The sequence below is a fragment of the Monodelphis domestica genome, chromosome 5 (genome assembly GCF_027887165.1).
Source record: "Monodelphis domestica isolate mMonDom1 chromosome 5, mMonDom1.pri, whole genome shotgun sequence".
NCBI lineage: Eukaryota > Metazoa > Chordata > Mammalia > Didelphimorphia > Didelphidae > Monodelphis > Monodelphis domestica.
Genome location: NC_077231.1, coordinates 84,163,782 through 84,186,033, shown reverse-complemented (window position 1 = coordinate 84,186,033; position 22,252 = coordinate 84,163,782). Strand labels below are relative to the sequence as shown.

General features: G+C 35.8%; 1 protein-coding gene across 4 annotated transcripts in view; it reads left to right on the top strand.

The window, feature by feature from the left end:
- Positions 1-22,252, top strand: part of ANKS1B (ankyrin repeat and sterile alpha motif domain containing 1B) — a 1,427,494-nt gene that overhangs the window by 431,926 nt on the left and 973,316 nt on the right. For all 4 annotated transcript variants that reach the window (XM_056798687.1, XM_056798685.1, XM_056798684.1 and 1 more), the window contains one exon: positions 17,123-17,288. In XM_056798687.1, coding sequence (XP_056654665.1) covers positions 17,123-17,288 — 166 coding nt within the window. The remainder of the gene's footprint in view (positions 1-17,122; positions 17,289-22,252) is intronic.

Below are 22,252 nucleotides of genomic sequence, written 5' to 3'. Positions count from 1 at the left end.
TGAACTGATTAAAATGTAATTGGGAATACAGCAAAATAAATAAAGATATGAAAGAATATAGATAATATTAATATGTGGCTTTCTTAGTCAATGTGTGACCCACAAGGATATATAGTTTACATATGATTTCTGTTATTATTTCTTTTAATGGTTTGCCCTGAAAAACATAGCTAGTGTGTGTCAAGAGATCAGTTTGAATTTGGGTTTTTTGACCCCCTGGCCAGCCTTCTATCTACTAAGTCTGTCACTTCATCCACAGATGGCAAAAATTTGTGAAATATGGTTACAAATCTCACTTTCTCTGGTTACTCCATTATCCAACCCTATATGAGATGTGCTAGAGGGAGACCATGACTAGAACTTGGATTGAAAGGCTGTGACTGATTATGCTGCATTAGTAGGACTGATGGAGTCTTTTAGAAATCCAACACAAGTTCTAAACAAAAATAATGTATAGGGAACACAAATATCATTTCATCTTCTACATCAATGAGGAAATTGAGGCTCATGGAAATAAATTGATGTGGCCACAGACATAATGAATAATTGTCAGAAGTGGATTTAAACCCAGGAATCCAGCACTCATTGCCACTTAGACTACATGAAGAATAATGAATATAATGAAGGAAAGGACCTTAAACAACATAGAGTCCAATCCTATTATTTTACAGATGGGGAAACTGAGGCAGAATGGTTTGCCAAGATGGTAAATTCAGGGAGGATATGAATCCATATTTTCTTTTGTTGGAGGTTGGTTCTCTACCCATTATGACATACTACTGTTCTAAAATTAAGAGAAATGCAAGGAATGAAGCTAACTGGCTCAGTGGATTGAGAGGCAGGCCTAGAGGCTAGAGTTCCTGAGTCCAAATCTGGCCTCATAAACTCCTGGCTATGTAACTCAGGGTAAGTCACAACTCCCATTGCCTAGCCCAGTGGTTCTCAACCTCTCAATTTGTAGCAATGAGAATACATAATGCATATCAGATATTTACATTACGAATCATAACTGTAGCAAAATGACGGTTTTGAAGTAGCCACCAAAATAATTTTTTGTTTTGGGGTCACTGCAACATGAAGAACTGTATTACGGGGTCATGGCATTAGAAAGGTTGAGAACAACTGCTCTAGCCTTTGCCACTCTTCTGCTTTAGAAGCAAGACAGAGTATTGATTCTAAGATGGAAAGTAAGGATTAAAAAAAGAGAAATGCAAATAATGTTAGGAAATATAGACAAATAAGGTAAAAACTCATTATTGACTGAGCTATTAGAGTACCAGCATTTACAGATAATATAACTGTAAATTATTAGTCCAGACAGTCTGAAAAAGTGTTAGGAAGGATGTAAAACAAGCTACTTAGTTGTTCATTCCCTTTTACCAAGAGATCCAATCAATAACATGATATCTCAAGGAGGATATTGACAAAAATGTAGGAGAATATTCATAGCAACATTATTTATGAGAACAAAAAGCTGAGGGCTAAGTATGTGCCCAGTGGCTGGGGAATGGGTGGGGAGTAGCATATGGGCATAGTAGAATATTATCACAATATAAGAATACAAGTATAAAGACTTACACTTGGAGTGGTAAAAGGATCATCTAGAATGGAGGAATCTGGCTTTTACTACCCATATGGCTTTAGATAAGTCATTGAGCTGCCATGTACCTCAGTTTCCCTCATGTATAAAATGAAGGCACTGAAGTAGATCAATTGAAATGTTTTGTGTGGGAATCATGATCACCTTTAGCAGTATAGACTTTGGACCCCTTATTGGATTAATATTTTTTATTCATAGAATGCATGCATAGGATCACAAAAGAAACCAATCCTATTGTAATATAATTATCCAAATGTTTTTCTGTAAATATGAAAGTTCATTGACCACAGTTTAAGAACCACTTGACTACATGGTCTTGGGAATTTATTTCAGCTAGTCTTCTATGCTTCTTAGGTGAAGAAAGCAGACCAGAAATATACATCTGGTTACCACAATATAAATAACATGGAGAGACCACAAAACTCTAAACAATATAATGGTTAATATTGGTAATTTAATACCTAAATAAAATATATATGGAGTATATGTGTGTATACACACCTTTTTGTTCATATTTAATAAATGGTTTTCCAGGAATGTCTTTTGTAAGGCCATTTTTTGTTGTACATATTGCAAAATATTTGTTGATTTAAAAACAAAATATATCAATAAATTGAAAAGAAAATCTTTTCTAGAATCACAGGTTTATATCTGGAAGAAGACTTTGAAGCCATCAAGCCTAATTTCTCCATAATGTAGATAAGGAAAATGAAGTGTAGAGATATTAAGTGACTTGGTCAGGGTCACACAGTTATTAATTATATAATTCAGGATTTGAACTCAAGCATTCCTGACTCCAAGTCCAGTTCCCTAACCACTATATCATGCTGATTTTCTTTCATCTTGAGACTTGGTCTGTTTATGTGTAATCAGCCCTTCACTCCTGTCACTTGACTGATTGACCTCCATTTCCAATCAGACATTTTCTTAATGAGAAATTTTAGGCTACTTCTTTTTGCAGTTGGAGGGAAGGGGACTACTTCTTTTTATTTATTTATTTATTTTATTTAATTGATTAATTTAGGGTATTTTCCCATGGTTACAAGATTCATGTTCTTTTCCTCCCCTCCCCCCAACCCTCTCCCATATCCGATGCACAAATCCACTGGGTTTTACATGTGACTTTGGTCAGGACCTATTTCCATATTATTGATATTTGCACTAGGGTGATCTTTAGAGTCCACATCCCCAATCATATCTCCATCAGCCCATGTAATCAGGCAGTTTTTTTCCTGTGTTTCTGCTCCCACAGTTCTTTCTCTGGATGTGGATAGCATCTTTCTCATAAGTCCCTCTGAATTGTCCTGGATCACTGCATTGCTAGAAGTAGAGAAATCTGTTGTGTTCGATTGTACCACAGTGTATTGGTCTCTGTGTATAGTGTTCTCCTGGTTCTGTTCCTCTCGCTCTGCATCACTTCCTGGAGGTTGTTCCAGTTCACATGGAATCCCTCCACTTTATTATTCCTTTTCGCACAATAGTATTCCATCACCAACATATACCATACTTTGTTCAGCCATTCTCCAATTGAAGGGCATCCCCTCATTTTCCAAAATTTTGCCACCACAAAGAGCACAGTGAATATTCTTGTACATGTCTTTTTTCCTTATTATCTCTTTGGGGTACAAACCCAATAGTGTTGTGGCTGGGCCAAAGGGTAGGCAGACTACTCTTTAGTAAGTAAGAGATTAGATACTATTCTTTAATTGCTAATGCAGTCCTGAGGGGGACCTAAAATGCCATCTAATTCACAACTTAATTTTGCAAGCAAGGGAACAGAAGCCCAAAGAGGTAATATTACTCATCTAAGATTTTCCAGATTATTCATCAGAGTCAGAATATGAAGCCAGGATGTGTCTAATTCTAAATTAATTGGTCTTCTTTTCCATATAACATGTAATTTATTTAGCTGAGTTCCAATCAATAAGACCCTCCCTTTGTTTTCAGTTCTGTTATGCCAAGGATGTGCTATCTTTTGAGGGAGGCGAGGGATTTTAGTTGATAGAAAATAGATGGGAAAACATGAGGCAAAGAAGAAATAATCAGGTTGTATGCCAGGAACAATAAATGAGTGCATTTATCTGGAGCAAAGAGCTTAAATAGAGAATAGACTTGGTAAAATTGGGGTCCCTAATGTTAATCCAAAGAGTTTCATTCTGCTGCATAAAGTAATAGGAAGCCACTGTGGATTCTGCAGGGGAAGAATGATGTATACTAAAGTATTTGAGGAATGCTATTCTAATGATTTTACATAGCCAGAGATGGAGAAATAAACCTGGAAGTTTTTGTTGTAGCTGCTATGAGGGATTTTGAAGCCTGTATTTTAGTGGTGAAAGAGGGGCAAAAAGAGAGTAGGTTCCAAGGACCATTATAGAGCTATAGTTTACAGGACTTAAAGGTGAACTGAATATGGAGGCTAAGAAAGGTAAATGCTCTTCATAGGGGAGAGTTGAAAATAATTAGTAGTTTACTAGCTTGCACACAGGGAACCTGGTAGAACTGTTAATGTTAATAAAGAGATTGGAAAGAGATCAAGGGATTTAGACTTAGATGAGACTTTGAAAATACTTCGTCTAGGAGTTCTTAACTTCTTTTTGAATTATAGTCCCTTTTATTTTGTTTTAAAACCCTTACTTTCTATTTTAGAATCAATCAGTTCTCAGGTGGAGAACAGTGCTAGGCAACTAGGGTTAAGTGACTTGCCCTAGACCCTATAGCTAGAGTCTCTAAGAATGGATTTGAACTCAGGACATCCTATTTCCAGATCTGGTTCTCTATCTAATGAGCTACCTAACTACCCTAGGTCATGGACCCTTTAGGTACCTGTTGAAAACATTGAACCCCTTCTCAGAATATTTTTGTTGTTATTAATAATTAGAAGAAAGATTAAATTGCAAACAGAGGTTATTGAAAATAAAGATATTTTTTTCTCATTCAAATTCTATAACTTCTGGAAGTCATTATCTAATATGTCACCTTTTATGTAGTGGCTTCCACTTAGTCTAGCTTTTATTCCTTATCACAGGGTGGAAGTGAACCTGGGTTTTACAAGCAGAGCAGAGGCATTGGCAGGTATTTGTCATACTTGAAAGGCTTTGAATACAGTCCCAGTAATAAATTGTTTGCTGTCTGTCACACCAGCTGCTTTGGCTATGGCAGCCCAGGAAGCAAAGAAAATAAGTACAAAATGAGGGAAAAATGTGAAGGAATTGGGTATATTTAGCCCGAAGAAGAGAAGACTGAGGCATGATCACTGTCTTCAACATTTCAAGGGCAAAGGAAAGATTAAACTTCATCTTCTTGCCCCAAAAAGTAGAACTAGGAGCAGTGAGTCGCCAGTTCACTGGGTAGATGTTTGCCTAAAGGAAAGAAGGTTGACTTCTTTGTAATTTACTGAGTTCTTTTTGGACGTGATTCAGGAGAGTTTGGAAGATAACCCGTTGCAGTTACTGTAGGAAGCATTTCTTCATTCATTAGCTTAACTTAGAAGATTTCTTGCTGTTTTCCAATTCAAAGACTTCATAATATCATTGTGTCAATCAATAAACATTTAATAATGTGGCAGGTATTGTGAAAAAAGAGGGAGGACACAGAAACTTGAGGAAAAGAATCCTGTATCACAAGATCAACTAAATGCAACTTAATCATCACTTTTTGGTGATATAATTTGCCTTAAGTCATGGCCTAATGATGCAATAATTCCCATTTTTCTTCCAATTCCCACCTCTGGAATAGTAAAACTTCAAAAATAGTGTACTTGAATATGTCTCAATGTGTAGACAAAACCTGATGGGGACAGGATTAGTTGAATTCTTCACTGAAAGGACCAGAGAGGGTATGAGAAAGCAATGGAAGATAGGTCTAAGACAGTAGACTAGAAGACAGAAAATTGAAAAATAAACTATCCAAATGACCTTATGAAGAGGAATAAAATCGATTAACTTTAAGTTGATAAAAGTTTTGTAATGTCAAAATCATGTTGTTGTTTTTTAATAACAGAAAACTTCTCTCAGCAAAGGAAGGGTTCAGACTGTAATAAATTAAAAAAGAAAGTTGTAAAATCTCTTAGAATATCTCTTAAGCATTCCAACTCTTCTTATTATTAGCTGTATGACCTTAAGTGAACTACTTAATCTCACTGGGACTCAATTTCCTCTGGTGTAAAACAAGGAGGATTGAACTAGATGACTTCGAATTTCTGTTTGTCCTTGACTCAGCTCTTTCAGTTGTTGTTCATGTGTTGTGTCTGACTCTTTGTGATTCCAAGGACCAAAGAACAGCAGTAGTGTCCATAGGGTTTTCTTTGCAGGATACTCAAGAAGTTTCCCTTCTCCAGTGGATTAAGACAAACAGAAGTTAAATAACTTATCCAGGGTCACATGGGTAGTAAGTATTGGAGGCTGGATTTGACTTCAAGTCCTCCTGACTCTGAGCACTGAGCTACCTCGCTGCCTTTCACAATCATTACCTATTTTCCAGATAGGTATCATAATGTCTCCTATATCAAACCCTTCCTTTCCATTCCCACTGTCAGCCCTCTAGTCTTCAGTTGGAGCCTCATTGCTGCAAGGAAATCCTTTATTACTCTTTTACCTTCTCATTAGTCTGCTCTACACAGCAATTCTTCCAAACTTCTACCCTTCCTCAAACCTCCTCTAGCTCACCCTTCTCTAACTCCCTCTGCTAAGAAACTTATGTCTTATTTTACAGAAAATATGAGACCACTTGCTACAAACTCCCTCTTCTCCCTCATCTCCTATCACTAAGGAACCTATTACCATTTGCCTCCATTCCTGTCTTACATGAATGATGAAGTGCGTTATTCCCTATCAAGGCTATCCCCCTACTTGCATTCTACTGATCTTCTCCAATAGAATGCCTCTTCTGCCAAGCATATTCTTTCATTTATTTTCAGTGTTTCCCTCTCTTCTGACTCATTGCCTACGGTCTAAAAACATACTGATGTCTCCCCTAACCTGAAAAAACTCTCACTTCCCTCTGTACTTTCAACTTATATCTCTTTTGTTCTTTGTAGCAAAATTCCTTGAAAAGACCATATAAAGTAGATCCCTTCATCTTCTCTCTCCTTAATCCATCACTATCTGGCTTCCAAGCTGATCACAACAAAACTGCTCTTTCCATAGTTACTTAATGATCTCTTAGTTGGCAAATCCAGTGGCCTTTCCCGAGTCCTCATTCTCTTTGACTTCTCTGCAGCCTTTGACACTTTTGATCCTTCTCTCTTCCTTTAGGGTTTCAGGATACCCCTTTCTCCTATTTCTCGATTTTCCCATTTGACCATTCCTTCAGTCATCTTTACTGAATCCTCTTCCATTTATTATATTATCTAACCATAAATGTCCCCTAAGGTTCTATTCTGGATCCTCTCCTCTTTTCTGTCTATAAATGTTGCTTGGTGATTTCATCAGATCACATGGATTTAATTATCATCTCTATGCTGATAGTTCTCAGATCTACTTATTCTGCCCTAAACTTATATCTCCAACTGCTTGACAGACACTTCCAAGTATGTCCAAAACAGAACTCTTATTATCTTTCCTCCTAAACCCTCCCTTCCTCCTACTTTCCCAATTAATTTATCACCATTAGTATTCAATATTGTACTAGAAGTGCTAGCTATAGTAGGAAAATAAGAAAAAGGAATTTAAGAAATTAGAATAGACAATGAGGAAACGAAACTATCACTTTTTGGAGATAATATGATGGTATACTCAGAGAATCAATTAAAAAAACTAGTTGAAATAATTAACAACTTTAGCAAAGTTGCTGGATATAAAATAAACCTACATAAATCATCACCATGTCTATATATTACCAGCAAAGTCCAGCAGACAGAAATCGAAATAGAAATAACATTTAAAATAACTGCAGATAATATAAAGTACTTGGGAGTCTATCTGCAAAGACAAACCCAGGAACCATATGAATACAATTATAAAACACATTTCTCACAAATAAAGACAATTCTGATCTTTTGAAAGAATATTAATTGCTCCCAGGTAGGCCAAACAAATATAATAAAAATAACCATTTTACCTGAATTAATTCATTTATTCAGTCCCATACTAATCAAATGACAAACAAATATTTTATAAAGCAAGAAAAAAATAACACAATTATCTCAGAGAACAAAAGATCATGAATATCAAAAGTACTGATGGGAAAAATGTGAAGGAAGGTGGTCTGTCAGTACCAGTTCTCAAACTATATTACAAAGTGGTAATCATCAAAACAGTTTGGTACTGGCTAAGAAAGAGAGTGATGGATCAGTAGAATGAATGAGGTATACAATGCATGGTAGTAAATGATCATAGTAATTTAGTGTTTGATAAATCCAAGGATTCAAGCTTTTAGATCTAAGAACTCAGTATTCGACAAAAACTGCTAAAAAACTAGAAAGCAGTTTAGTAAAAACCAGATATAGACTAACATTTCATGCTCTATATCCACATAAGTTCAAAGGGTTCATGATTAAGGTAGGAAGGATGATATATTAAACAAATTAGGGGAGCATGGAAGTATTTACCTGGCAGATCTTTGGATATGGAAGAATTTCTGATGAAACATGATTGTGGGATGTAAAATGAATACTTTCTTATTATATTAAATTAAATTAAAAAGATTTTGCTCAAGATAAAAAATAAGCCAAGAAGCTGGGTAAATAAAACCAATAAGTTTCTCTGATAAAGGCCTTATTTCTCAAATATGTAGGGAATTAAGTTAAATTTACAAGAATATGAATCATTCTCCAATTGATTAGTGGTCAATAGATATCAACAGTCAGTTTTCAGAAGAAGAAATCAAAGCTAACTATAGTCATGGAAAGATTCTCAAAATCACTACTGATTAGAGAAATGCACATTAAAACAACTCTGGATTACTGTCTCATATCTATCAGATTAGCTAGCATGATGGAAAAGAATAATGCCAAATGTTGGAGGGAATGTGGAAAAAATGAAACACTACTGCACTGTTGATGGAGTAGTGAACTGATCTAACCATTCTGTAGTTCAATATGGAAATATACCCAAAGTGCTATAAAACTGTGCATACCATTTAACTCATCAATATTACTACTAGGACTGTATCCCAAAGCGATTGAAGAAAAAAGAAAAGTGCCTTTATGAACAAAAATATGTATAAGACCTCTATTTTTGCAAAGAATTGGAAATTCAAGGGATGCCCATCATTTGGGGAAATGGCTAGACAAGTTGTATATGATTGTGATTGAATACTATTGTGTTATGAAATGATAAGTGATTATTTCAGAAAAAAAAAACCAGAAAGACATATATAGCAAGTGATGAAAAGTGAAGTGAGGAGGACTAGGAGAACATTATATCCAATAATTGCCATATTGTACAATCATCTACTGTGAATAACTTTCTATTCTCAGCAATAAAATGATCCGAGACAATTCTATAGGACTTATGATGAAAAATGCTATTCACATCCAAAGAAAGAACTGAGGGTGGCTTAATATAGCCTGAAGTATAATATTTTTCACTTACTTTTGTTTTTCAATATAGCTAATAAGGAACTATGTTTTACATAATTCCATATGTGTAATTGATAATATGTTTCTTGCCTTCACAATGGAAAAGGAAGGAAGAGAATTTGGAACTCAAAGTTTTATTAAAGAAAGATAAAAACAAATCTTTTTTTTTAAAAATGAAATAACTAATACTTTTTTAAAAAAAGAGAAAATACAGTGAGAATGTCTGGATTGCTCTTTTTCTCAATTTAAATGCTACACATTAAGCCTGCTTCCTCCTTCTTAGAGTTGTTTGATGGCAGTTTATAAATCTTATGTGATGTTCTTTTATTGGCAGAGAAATATTTTTTAGAAATGAGGCATGGAGAATCTCTCTACATATTGCCTTGGTTAGGCTACATCTGGAATATTGTGATCAGTTTTGGCCACCGTTTTTAGGAAGGGCCTCTACGAGCAGGAAGACATTCAGAGAAGAGAAAGCAAGATGGCAAACAATATTAATATCATGCCCAAGAGGATTGATTGTAAGAATAGGGAATATTTACCCTTGATAAGAGAGTATTTCAGAAACACATGATAAATATCAAACACATGATAAACATCTCCAAGTATTTAAAGAACTATCATATGTGAGAGGATTTGTACTCATTCTACTTGATCTCCAGAAGAAAGAGTTCATCCTGCTTAGCTGCCTCCATTTGCCACTAAGAAGTGGAATGTGTAGAAATAAGTCTCATAGTTTGTTCATGAGGGAGCACTAGAATCTTCTCAGTTCTTGTAGGAGCAATGAGTGGAAGTTAGAATCCGACAAATTTAGGATTGCTATAAGGAAACAATTACCAAAATTCAGAGCTCTCATAAAATGGAAGATGGTACTCATGCAGATAATTGCTTCCCCCTTGTTTCGTGGTCTTTTATTATAGCATTAGCAACTTGTCAGTTACCTTAAAGAATTTGTTTTTTACTCATGAAGAGGCAGGGTAAGATGGCTTCCCAATTTGAAATGGTATGGTCTTTCCATCTCCTAAATTCATAGCCATAGAATTTTAAAATTTCAAGTGTGGGGCTATATTAGCAAACTAGTTGAATTTACATCTCCCAAAGCATTTCCTCTGTAACATTTCCAATGAGTTGTCATTGGCCTTTACTTAAAGACTTCCATTGTTTTTGTCTGTGCATGTGAACAGCCCTTATTAGCTGTACCAACAAGTATTGAATTATACAAATACTTATACATTTAATATGAAGATGTCCATGTGGGAGGTGACAGGCATCTGTTTTGGGAAGAAGACATCCTGCTTTCTCCTCCCATAAAGAATGGGTGCCTCTGTCTTTGGTGAGCTGGATATGCACCAAACCTAGATACATCCTCTTCTTTCATACCAGTATTTCATTCAGTTATTCAGTTCCCTTATGGTTCATGTAGTATTTGTAGATATAGCTATTCTCTCCCTAACTGGATTACAATTTCTCTGAGACAGAGATTATGCATAGCTCTCATTATTCACGAGAACACCCAACCCATTGCCATGAGCCTGGTAGCAGGACCTGGTTGCTTTTTGTAGAATTTTAAATATTTAATGAATGAATACATGCTAAATATATACTGGTGAATATAGGGTCTAAAATATTTTCCATAAAATAATTCAATTCTCTTTAGTTCAAATACTCAAAATATAGGAGGAAGACCTATATTTTCTTTCAAAGCCTCTCCAACCATACTTACATAACAGAAATGATTATCAGCATACAAATAGCAGCCACTTAATAAATACTTGTTTATTAAGCATATTTTAGGAAATAGCTAATAAATGATTCTAATTTTGCCTCCACCAATTTGATTTGTTTCTACTTGTGAAGTGATCACGGCATCATAGATTTAGAGTTGGAAGGGACCTTAAAGACAGGAAAAAACCAACTCCAACCTCTTACAGAAGAGAAAATTCAGTTCCAAAGGAGTTAAGAGACTTGCTTGAAGTTACATAGTCAGTGAGCATTAGAGGTGGGACTGGAACCCAAGTTTTCTGAATCTAGTGGCAAAAGTCTTTGTACTATACTATGTGGTTTCTCCCCTAAACTGTCCCTTCAGATACTTCAGACATGTTGATTGTACTCATAGAGGTTCCAAATGGAGTTAGAAATGTTCAAATACTGGGTAAAGACATGAAATTCCGAACTGACCTCATATGAACTCCTCCCCATTTCTTACCTGAATGTTTCATCAGTGGGAGAACTTACCCAGCTTTCATCTTCCCTTCTCTGTTTAGGTTTTTCCTCAGCCAAATCTTTTTTTCCTCTCTCTTTGCTCAAGGAAAGCAAGAAGGAGACTAGAATGTTGTCAGAAAAGCATTATGTTCTAATTAACAAAAAGTGCTTGAACCCAAGTCTCCTTTATTAGGTCTATTTATACACACTGTATGCTATGAACTTGTCATTTCTCTATGTGGTAATTAAACAGCATTAATACTAGCCCCTTGCACTGAAATGCTTTGCTTTTCTAAGGGATTACATTTCAGAAAAGTGAGCTAATGTGGTAAATATTTTTTAATTAGCTGAAAGCTTTTTAGGAGCTTCTGGAAATTAAATTGTTATTTTTTCTCCTAAAATACTAGAAGTTGTCCTTCCAAGGACTTTCCTTTTTGATCATTACTAGAAGACATTTCAAATCTTTGGCTTTCTGAGATAGAAAGGCATTTCTGTAAAAAAACACTAGTTGTTAGAATGATGGCTTAATACATGCCAGGGAATCATACTAGCACCCTCGAACTCATCTCTTTCTTGAAGCAAGAATCCTCTCCAGATTCAAGACCTGGAATGATTACTTTATAGAGTATCTAGAGTATTGAGACAAATCTAATATAATTAAATTCAGTAGGAACAAATATAATCTTGAACTTGGGTTCAATAGATGGGCAGCAGTTCTGGAAACAATCTGAGGGTTTCAGTGGACAGCATTTTCACTTTGTCATTTGTGTCATAAATAGTAGTCTAAATTAATGCAATCTTGGGTTACAGCTAAAGGGGTGTTTTTGCTTGTCCTTCCAAATAGGATCAGTGACACCATAGATGATGACTTGTGCATGATTTGGATTTAAGTGAGTCAGAATTGCATAAAGTCAATAGCCTCACTCTGTCTTCCAGATTCATAGAAGTTGAGTGGTGAAATAGAGAAGGTAAACTGAGGAAACTGTTTCTTTTGCAATGGCTGCTGTTCTCTGGCTTGTGACTAAAGAGCTGTTAGAAGGGAACCTGAAACTGCTTGGGGGTAATGGAGGTAGGAATGAGAAATGCTGAGGGATGCTGCCACACAGGGCAACTGCTTTGGGGAATGCTCTGGGGTTTGCCTACTGATCCCTATTGATGGCTGATGGATCAGTATACGTTTCTAACCTCCTCCCCCCTTCACTCCCTCCCTTTTCCAACCCTCTCATTCCTGCCTCCCTCTCCTCCCAGTTCTTCTTGAAGCCTTTGGCTTCTTCCCTCCCCCCTCCTTCCCCCAGGGTCCTTCAGTCTGAGACAATTCCTCAAGAGAGAAAACAAAGTTCAAAAGTCTCTCAGTTTCTCCTGGCCAACTCAACTCTCAAAGACAACCAACTCAAAAGCCAAGTTTCTGTCCTGGTCAGCTTCAATTGCCCAGAGCTAGAGAGACAGAGACAAAGTCAAGTTTTTCCTTCTTCTCCTCTGTGTAGTTAGAAACCCCCAACTGCCACTCCTGGGACTATTCCATATGGAACCTTCCTCTTGATTGACAGTCAGGTCCCCAGTCTTGGTTCTTGCATCTTGGCTTATAAATCCTCTCTCTCTCTCTCCATGCCTTTACCAGAGTGGCAAATGCAAAAGTTGAGATGACTGGTGTATAGTAGCTTGTAGATAAAGGAAGATACTGGACCTATTATATTTTGCTCTACTTAGTCCTTACATGAAATACTGTCACCAGTATGGAGCACCACAATTTAAGAATTATATTGATAAGATATTAATTCTCCAAGAGAAGGCACCAAGGATGTAAAGGGTCTTGAGTCCATGACATTTAAAGATTTCTTGAAAGAGATGGGTTATGTTTGACATATAGAAGACTGGGAAGGCAGGGCATGAGAACTGTCCTTCAGTATTTGAAAGGACTGTTATGTGGAAGAAGGATTAGATATATTCTTTTTAGCTCCAGAATATAGAGACAGGACCACTGGTTAAAATTTGCAGAGAGATCAATGTAGGGTTAGTCTCAGGAATACTTTTCTAGCTCCCAAAGTCAAATGAGATGTAGTGAGAGGTTATGGTTTCTCATTCCTTGGAGGTCTTCAAGTAGAGATTGGTGAGTCACTTGTTGAATATATTATATTGGGGATTCCTGCAGTTTATAAATTTGACTAGATGGCACCTGCAATCATGCCTAGCTCTCATATTCAGTGATTAGAATTTAGCAAGGGAACTTTAATTTTAAAATAATTTTTATCACTACAATGGATGTTCTCATATATTTGCTTTTCTGAATAAGGGAAGATTGTTCTGGACTCTTAAAAAATAAAATCATAGAATTTCTTCCAGTTGGATAGGATCTTGGAGATCATTTGCTACACTTCCCCTTCTATTGCAAAAATTTTTCTACAATAGCCTTCCATGATCCTTTACCATGTTTAGTCTGAATGTGTCTATATATTGGAGATTTCACTACTTTGTGAAGCTGGGGCCCAGTTCTAAGGGTTGATTAATATCTAACATCTCTCCAACCAATGGCTTAGATCCTGGAGGAAAGCAGAATACATTGAATTTTTCTTCTTAATGACAGTCATTCAAGTATTTCAAAATAACTATCAGATTATTCCAAATATTACCTTTATTGGATTAAATATGTGTATACAATCATTTTTCATCTGACATGGATTTCAATCTCCTCTCTATCCAGATGACCCTTTAAAAGTTTTTTTTTTAAATTTTGTCATTTAAATTTTATTTTTTAAATAAATAACTTATTTATATTATATCCTATCTCATTCAGTAGATTATACTGGAAATAAGTTAACATTTGATAATTTATAATCTTGGCATTGTTCAAAGACCACTATTCTTTTTTTTAGTTTAATTTTCTTGATTAAGAAAAATTTTCCATGGTTATATGATTCGTGTTCTTTCCCTCCCCTCCCCTCCTCTCACCACTCTCCTATAGTCAATGTACAATTCCACTGGGTTTTACATGTGACATTGATCAAGACCTATTTTCATATTATTGATGTTTGCACTAGGATGATTGTTCAGAATCTACATCCCCAATCATATCCCCATCGAATCATGTCATCAAGCAGTTATTTTTCTTCTGTGTTTCTGCTCCCACAGTTCTTTCTCTGGATGTGGATAGCATATTTCTCATAGGTCCCTCAGAATTGTCCTGGATCATTGCATTGCTGCTAGTAGAGAAGTCCATTACATTTGATTATACCACAGAGTATCCATCTCTGTGTATAATGTTCTCCTGGTTCTGCTCCTATCGCTCTGCATCACTTCCTGGAGGTTGTTCCAGTCTCCATGGAATTCCTCCACTTTATTATTCCTTTTAGCACAATAGTATTCCACAACAACAGATACCACAATTTGTTCAGCCTTCCCCAATAGAAGGGCATCCCCTCATTTTCCAATTTTTGCCACCACAAGGAGCACAACTATGAATATTCTTGTCCAAGTCTTTTTCCTTATTATCTCTTTGGAATATAAACCCAGCAGTGCTATGGCTGGATCAAAGGGCAGACAGAAAGACCTTTATTTTTAAAATGAGTTTTCATCATACAGTATTAGATGCAGTATGTGCTAATTAGTGGAGAGCTAGCGTCGGAGTCGAGAAGATAGATTCTATTCCTGTCTCTGAAGTATTCATCTCTGATTTTGAGCAAGTCAACCAGGAAACTCTGTAAGACAGCAAATTGTAGAACAGTAGCTGATATTCTTACAGAGTTTCCTCACAGAGAGATAGAGCTCTACCAAAGAAGCCATAGGCCAGGTCCAAAATAAAGGCATGTAGAGATGGAGAGTAAAGTAGATGCAGTAGGAATTTTTCTGAGTCTTAAGGAAATCTTGAAAGGTTTCTTTTGGGAGAAGTAAGGGGAAAATGTGGAAAGATACAACTCGGTGCTGTAATGTTTTCTTCTGATATATCTTTGTCTTGATAGTAAAGCATGTGAAAATAAAATTAATTAGGTTGCTTAATTGTGGCTTTGCTATATCATATATGATGGAGTAATAAGAACATTCATTTTTTGGAATTAAACTTTTGAAACCTGGTTCTGCTACTTTCTATCATTTGTCATTTGGGGTCATTTTCTTTTATCTTGTTCAACTTCAATTTCTTCTTCTTTAGAACGATGGGATTTAGACCAGACAACCTACCCCCACTGTCTGAGCTCTAACTACTATGAAATGGCAAAATTTGGCAACTGTTTGGATTTGTAAAGTGACAGAATAGAGAATTGAAGATAATGCCAAGGTTGGGAACTTGGGAGACTGAAGGACAGTGTACCTTTGATTAGGAGATCAAAGTTTGGAAGAGAGGAGACTTTGGGGAGAAAGATAATTAATTTAGTTTTAGACTTGTCCATGGGACATCCAGTTTGGAATGTCACCAGGTAAATGGGGAGGTGATAATGGAGCCCAGGAGAGAGACTGCAGCAGGATACATACATATATGTATGCCTACATGTGTGTTTTTCAGTTGTTTCAGGTGTGTTTAACTCTTCCTGATCTCATTTAGGATTTTCTGGATAAAGAAACTGGAGTTATTTGCCATTTCCTTCTCCTCATTTTACAGATGAGAAAACTGAGACAAACAGGGTTACATTACTTAGCCAGGGTCACGTAGTTAGGAAGTGCTTGAGGCAAGATTCCAACTGAGATGAGAATGAGTCAGGACTAAAGGCATAGCAGTCTATCTACTGTTCCATCTGGCTGCCTATATCTGTGTATGCATAGATAAAAATAGATACATACCCACATATATGTATACATGTATGATGTGTGTGTGTTATCTGGAGTTAGGTGTGTTTAAAACTTAAACCCATAAGAGCTGATGAAGATATAAAGAGAATGTACAAAGTAAAGAGACTGCGAGAGGATCTTGAAAAATTTCCTCTGTTTAGGAAGCAAGATATGGTTGATCTAGAAAAAGAAGGTGAGAAGGAGTCAGATATGTAAGAGGAGAACCAGCAGAGTCATGAAAACCCAGAGAGAAGGAGGTATCCAGGCGAATGAGGGGTGAACAATGGCAAATATGGTGGGGGGAGGGAAGACACACGGGAGACAACATGAGTCATGACTTTGAAAAACATGTATAAATTTGTTATTAAAAATAAAATAAAGATAAAACTTTATAACTAAAGCATAAAAAATAATAGAGAAAAATGTCAAATGCAGGCATTTTATCAAGAGCCTGAGACCTGACTAACCCACCAGTGTAGGATGGTGCCTTTTCTTTAATTTATCACTAAAGATCAAACACTCTTAACGTAGGGCCTGGATTTAAACAACATTTTAAAATAATGATTTCACTCTAATTATTTACCTTCCTAGACCTGTGTATTTTATGCATTAAAATTACAGTATTATTCTGAGAAGTAGTTCATAGGTTTCATCAGACTATTAAAGGGGTTGGTGAGACAAAATAAATGGTTCAGAAATTTTCTCTTGAGAGTTGCCTGGGGCACTGAGAGATGAAAAGACCCACTTGCATGTGGTCATTGGTCCATTGTGTTTCCAAGAGGACCAAAAATGCCAAACTTTCTGAGTTTGATGCTAGCTTTGATCACTATTTGAAATGTAAGTTAAATGAGAATGATCGGATCTATAATCTTTAAAACTCTTTCCTGATATTGAGAATCATGACATTGTCTTCCTCCTACAAATTATTTATTAGTTATCCTACTCTCAGTTTTGAAGAAGCAACATAACTAGTTGTCTCTTTGGGTTTTTGCATGTCCAACAGTGCTAAGTATTTTGATCATGAAGTTTCTTCTCTTCTCTTTCAGGAGTCCTATCCAAAGAAGAGAAACTATACACTGGAAATGGTGCCATCAGCTTCCCTCGATCCATTTTCTGCTGAAAATGAAAATGGCCTCGGAGACCTCACAGACACAGCGGTCACGAAGAAGCCTTGCTCCTTAGAAATAGCAAGGACGCCTTCCTCAAGGACAGGTAATGGAATGCTTTAGGATAGTCCTTTATATCCATACAAACTAAAGGATAAAATCAATCATTTCAGTATGATTTACTCACCATTTTGGCAGCACTGACAGAAAAGCACCCAACAGCATCCCGCAGCACTGACAGAAAAGCACCCAACAGCATCCCGATGTTTGTAAAAGACCAACAACAAAAGTTGAAATCAGTTTATATAAACTCGTGTATACTGATTCTAGTTTTATTTCAGGAGAAACTCTGGATTTTATTTAACCAATTTTCCAAATGCTTCAAACTAGTACCTTGGAAAGAAAAAGGCTTTCAAATCAGCAGATGTAGCTGCAAGTCTTAACTCTCACAAGTAACACTGTATAAGTCACTTTACCTCTAAGTCTCAATAAGATCATCTGTAAAATGAGGGGCAATACTGTTATCACTGACTACCTTCCAAGGGTGGAGGAAAAAATGAACTTTATAGACCTTGAAGGGGTAGGCATGTAAGCTCTTGGTATTATCACTTTTAAATGTGCCACAAATATTTTCTCATAGCTCCTTTTCAGGGCTGAGAGTGTCTTTTATAAATTTGCTACATTCATTTTGGGGTTATTGTTGTTACTGTTGACAATGGTGCAGTTATTGTATATGCGATTTTCCTTAGCTCTCCTTAAATTACTTTGCATCAGTTCACAGAAATCATGTAGTGCTTCTTTGTGTTGATCACATCAATCATTTCTTGTGGCACAGTAACATTCCATCACATGCATATATCACTACAAAATAAAATCCCTTAAATGAACAAATATTAAATAATTATTACTCACATCACAGGGAAATAACATAATGTAGAGTAACAAAAAATAAAACCAGTAAGGTCTTTTTGACAATAATGGAAGCTTGGGAGAGAGGAAACCAAGGGGTAGTCTATGATGAAGAATTTTAGTTAAGGTAAGACATGATCTGAGAAGGTGTGAGTGTCAGAATTGGTGTCATCATACAGACTGATAATTTTCTGGAGATCATGAAATCCTTGGGGTTAGCCATTTGGGAAATGTAAGATGAATTCCCTGACTGCTCTCCTTAAATGATGGAGGATTAAGGAAGGGCTTTCTAAAACATAAGCTCAGAAAGACTTGGGTTCAAATCTACTCTTAAATAATTAGTAGTTGGATTACTCTGGGCAACTCACTTAACCCTATTTGTCTCAATTTCTTTAACTGTATAATGAACTGGAGAATGAAATGGTAAACCCCTCCAGTATCTCTTCCAAGAAAACCACAAAAAGGGATCACAAAGAATCATGAGAAAATGACTGGATTTCAGTAGTATCTACTAGGTTCTAGGCTCTATGCTAATCCCTTTTGTCAGTATTATTGCCAACAGTCTTCAGAGACAAGTGCTATTATTTTTATTTTAAAGGTGGAAAACTGAAGCAATCAGAGATTAAGTAACTTGGCTAAGGTCACAGAGCTAGTGAGCATATGAGACAGAATTTGAACTCAGCTCTTCTTGCTTCCAGTCCTAGCGTTGTATTAAAAACCTCAAGTACCTACTTAGCACACTGTCTGGTGCATAGACAGACCTTAACAAATGCTTGTTAACAGATTATTCATGTACTTAGAAATTTTTCCCTACTTTGTCTGGAAAATTTAGAGAAATCCTCTGGAGGTACGTGTGTGTGTGTATGTGCATGCATATGCATTTGTATATATACATACATAAATCTCTGTATATATGTTTATATACAGCTATCTACACATACATATATATATAGAAACACACATTTATACTTCCTTTCCTCCCCTACCAAATATTGTGTATGAGTCTAAAAAAATTCAGTAAGATTATAAGTTCTCTTAGCATTCCCACAGTACAATTAAATATCATTAACTACTTTCTTATGATGGTCCCACTATGTATTTTTAAAGTCAACAATTTTATAATAATATATTTCATTTACATTTCCCCTAACAAGTTCAGTTCTAAATTAAAATAATTTTAGTTTACATTTAAAACAAAATGCACTGAGATATTGATTGTGGAGTGTGTGTGTGTATGTGTTGGTCTTCCAGGGACCATTCAGAAAATTTATGACAGAAATAATCTTTTCTTCTCTGTGTTAATAATTAGACTAGAATAACTTATAATAGCTTGGGTTTAATGGAGCATCAAAGTTTACAAAACCTTTTCTTCATGACAACCCAGTGATGGAGCTAGCTCATTCAAATAGCATTATTTCCATTTAATAGACTCAGCTATATAGCCACAAAATTAAATGATTGACTTATAAAAAAGTGGCAGGAATTAGATATGACAAAGAGTTGAAGCTGGCAAAGAAAGTGAAGGACAACAAAATGAATAATTTGCTGTTGGGGTAGTTTTAAAAACTGTATTAGAGAAAAGGGAGGGACCAAAGGGCATAGCGATTTTGTATGTTGTGGCTAGAATCATGATAATAAATGACAGAAAGAGCAGAGCTTCTCAACTCTTGTTTTTTCTCTAAATGAGAATGTTCTTTAGTTTGGAAAGAACATAAGGACAACAACAAAAGCACTAATCCCAAAGATAAGGAGAATAGCAGTGCTATCTTTGAAGCATTCCAGTGACCACTGATCACAAAATCTGCCATCCCCTTTTTTCTCCAAATAAGAGACATTTATGATACTGAGATTTCTAAGAAGTGTACGCAGTTCTGTGAACTTGCTTTTAAAAAATAATTTCATAACTGTATTTCAATAAAATTGATTTTCTTTATAATCCTATGGATTTGAAACTGTTATTCTGAAAAGGGTTCCAGAGGCTTCACCAGACTACTAAATAACATCCATAATACAAAAAAAGCTAACAATCCCACGGATGAAAGCATTAGAAGCAGGATGTTAATATACATAGTGATTAGCATAGCATACGTGAAAGCAACCCTAAATGACATCTGAAACCCAATTAAATGCAGTGACCTACCTTTGTTTCAAGGGACCAGTGACAGAATTCACATTTCTTTCTCTTGATAAGAGAAGTTGCAGATCATAGGTGTACAAAGCCTCAGTTGCTTTCAGTCATAGTTAATCAGTTGGATAGCTTCACTTAATTTTTTTTTCTTTGTTTAAAAGGAAGAGTTTCACAGGAAGGGGTAGTTTGGAGTGGAGTGTACTCTATAAAAGAGAAAACATTACTGAGATTTTTTTATAAAGATAGAAAAAAGGATATGGGAAAATTCATAGAGAGTAAGATTGTATTTGCTGTGTTATACTCCTAAGATATTATTACAAGAGCTCATGACTTGCAAGACATAAGTAGAACCAAATCACTAGGCTAAGGACAAGATACAGTTTACATTTAAGTACTTGTTTTGTGTAATTATATTCACTAAGAGAATTAAGCATTCAGATAGCATTTACTGTAATTGTCCAGGTCTTCTCAATAAGGCAGAGTAAGATTGTGGATACAGTAATATACTGGAGAAAGACCCAGTCTTATAGCCAAGAAGATCTGATTTTGATTCCTGTTGTTGACATAAACTGTCTAACTCTGAACAAGTCACTAAGTTTCTTACTCCTTGGCATCCTTCTAAATCCAGAAAGTGTACTAGAGAAAGGACATTTCTTATCAGGAGTTCCCTATACCAATAACATTATAGGTTTCTTGCCCATACCCTAGTCTGACTTTCTTTCTCTTTCTTTCTTTCTTTCTCTTTCTTTCTTTCTTTCTTCCTTTCTTTCTTTCTTTCTTTCTTTCTTTCTTTCTTTCTTTCTTTCTTTCTTTCTTTCTTTCTTTCTTTCTTTCTTTCTTTCTTTCTTTCTTTCTTTCTTTCTTTCTTTCTTTCTTTCTTTCTTTCTTTCTTTCTTTCTTTCTTTCTTTCTCTCTTTCTCTCTTTCTCTCTCTCTTTCTCTCTTTCTCTCTTTCTCTCTTTCTCTCTTTCTCTCTTTCTCTCTTTCTCTCTTTCTCTCTTTCTCTCTCTCTCTCTCTCTCTCTCTCTCTCTCTCTTTCTCTCTTTCTCTCTTTCTCTCTTTCTCTCTTTCTCTCTTTCTCTCTTTCTCTCTCTCTCTCTTTCTCTCTTTCTCTCTTTCTTTCTCTCTCTTTCTCTCTTTCTCTCTTTTTCTCTTTCTCTCTTTCTCTCTTTCTCTCTCTCTTTCTCTCTTTCTCTCTCTCTTTCTCTCTCCCTCCCTTCCTTCCTTCCTTCCTTCCTTCCTTCCTTCCTTCCTTCCTTCCTTTTCTTTCTCTCTTTCTCTCTTTCTCTCTTTCTCTCTTTCTCTCTTTCTCTCTTTCTTTCTTTCTTTCTTTCTTTCTTTCTTTCTTTCTTTCTTTCTTTCTTTCTTTCTTTCTTTCTTTCTTTCTTTCTTTCTTTCTTTCTTTCTTTCTTTCTTTCTTTCTTTCTTTCTTTCTTTCTTTCTTTCTTTCTTCCTTTCTTTCTTTCTTCCTTTCTTCCTTTCTTCCTTTCTTCCTTTCTTCCTTTCTTCCTTTCTTCCTTCCTTTCTTTCTTTCTTCCTTCCTTCCTTCCTTCCTTTTTTTTTCTTTCTTTCTGTCTCTGTCTCTCTGTCTCTGTCTCTCTGTCAAGTTTTTGGGCATACCAATAGAAGATAACACTAAATGATTACTGATAATCACAGAAATGCTATGGAAGATGATCTAAAATGGTTCATCAACCTATTCTAAAAATAATTCTATTTACCTTGGATGTGTTTTCCATCTACTTCTCTGAAAATATGTTTCCTTCCAAATCTTTGTGGATATTTTTTATCATTGTGTCTTAAGCATTTTATAGAGTACTCAACCACATTTGTTGTTCAGTAGTATTAGTCATGTCTGACACTTCATGACCGTATTTAGGTTTTTCTTGGCAAAGATACTGGAGTAGTCTGTCATTTCCTTCTCTAGCTCATTTGACAGATGAGGAAACCAAGGCAAACATGGTAAAGTGACTTGCCCAGGATCACATAGTAAGTGTTTAAGCCTACATTTGAACTCAGGTATTTCTGACTCCA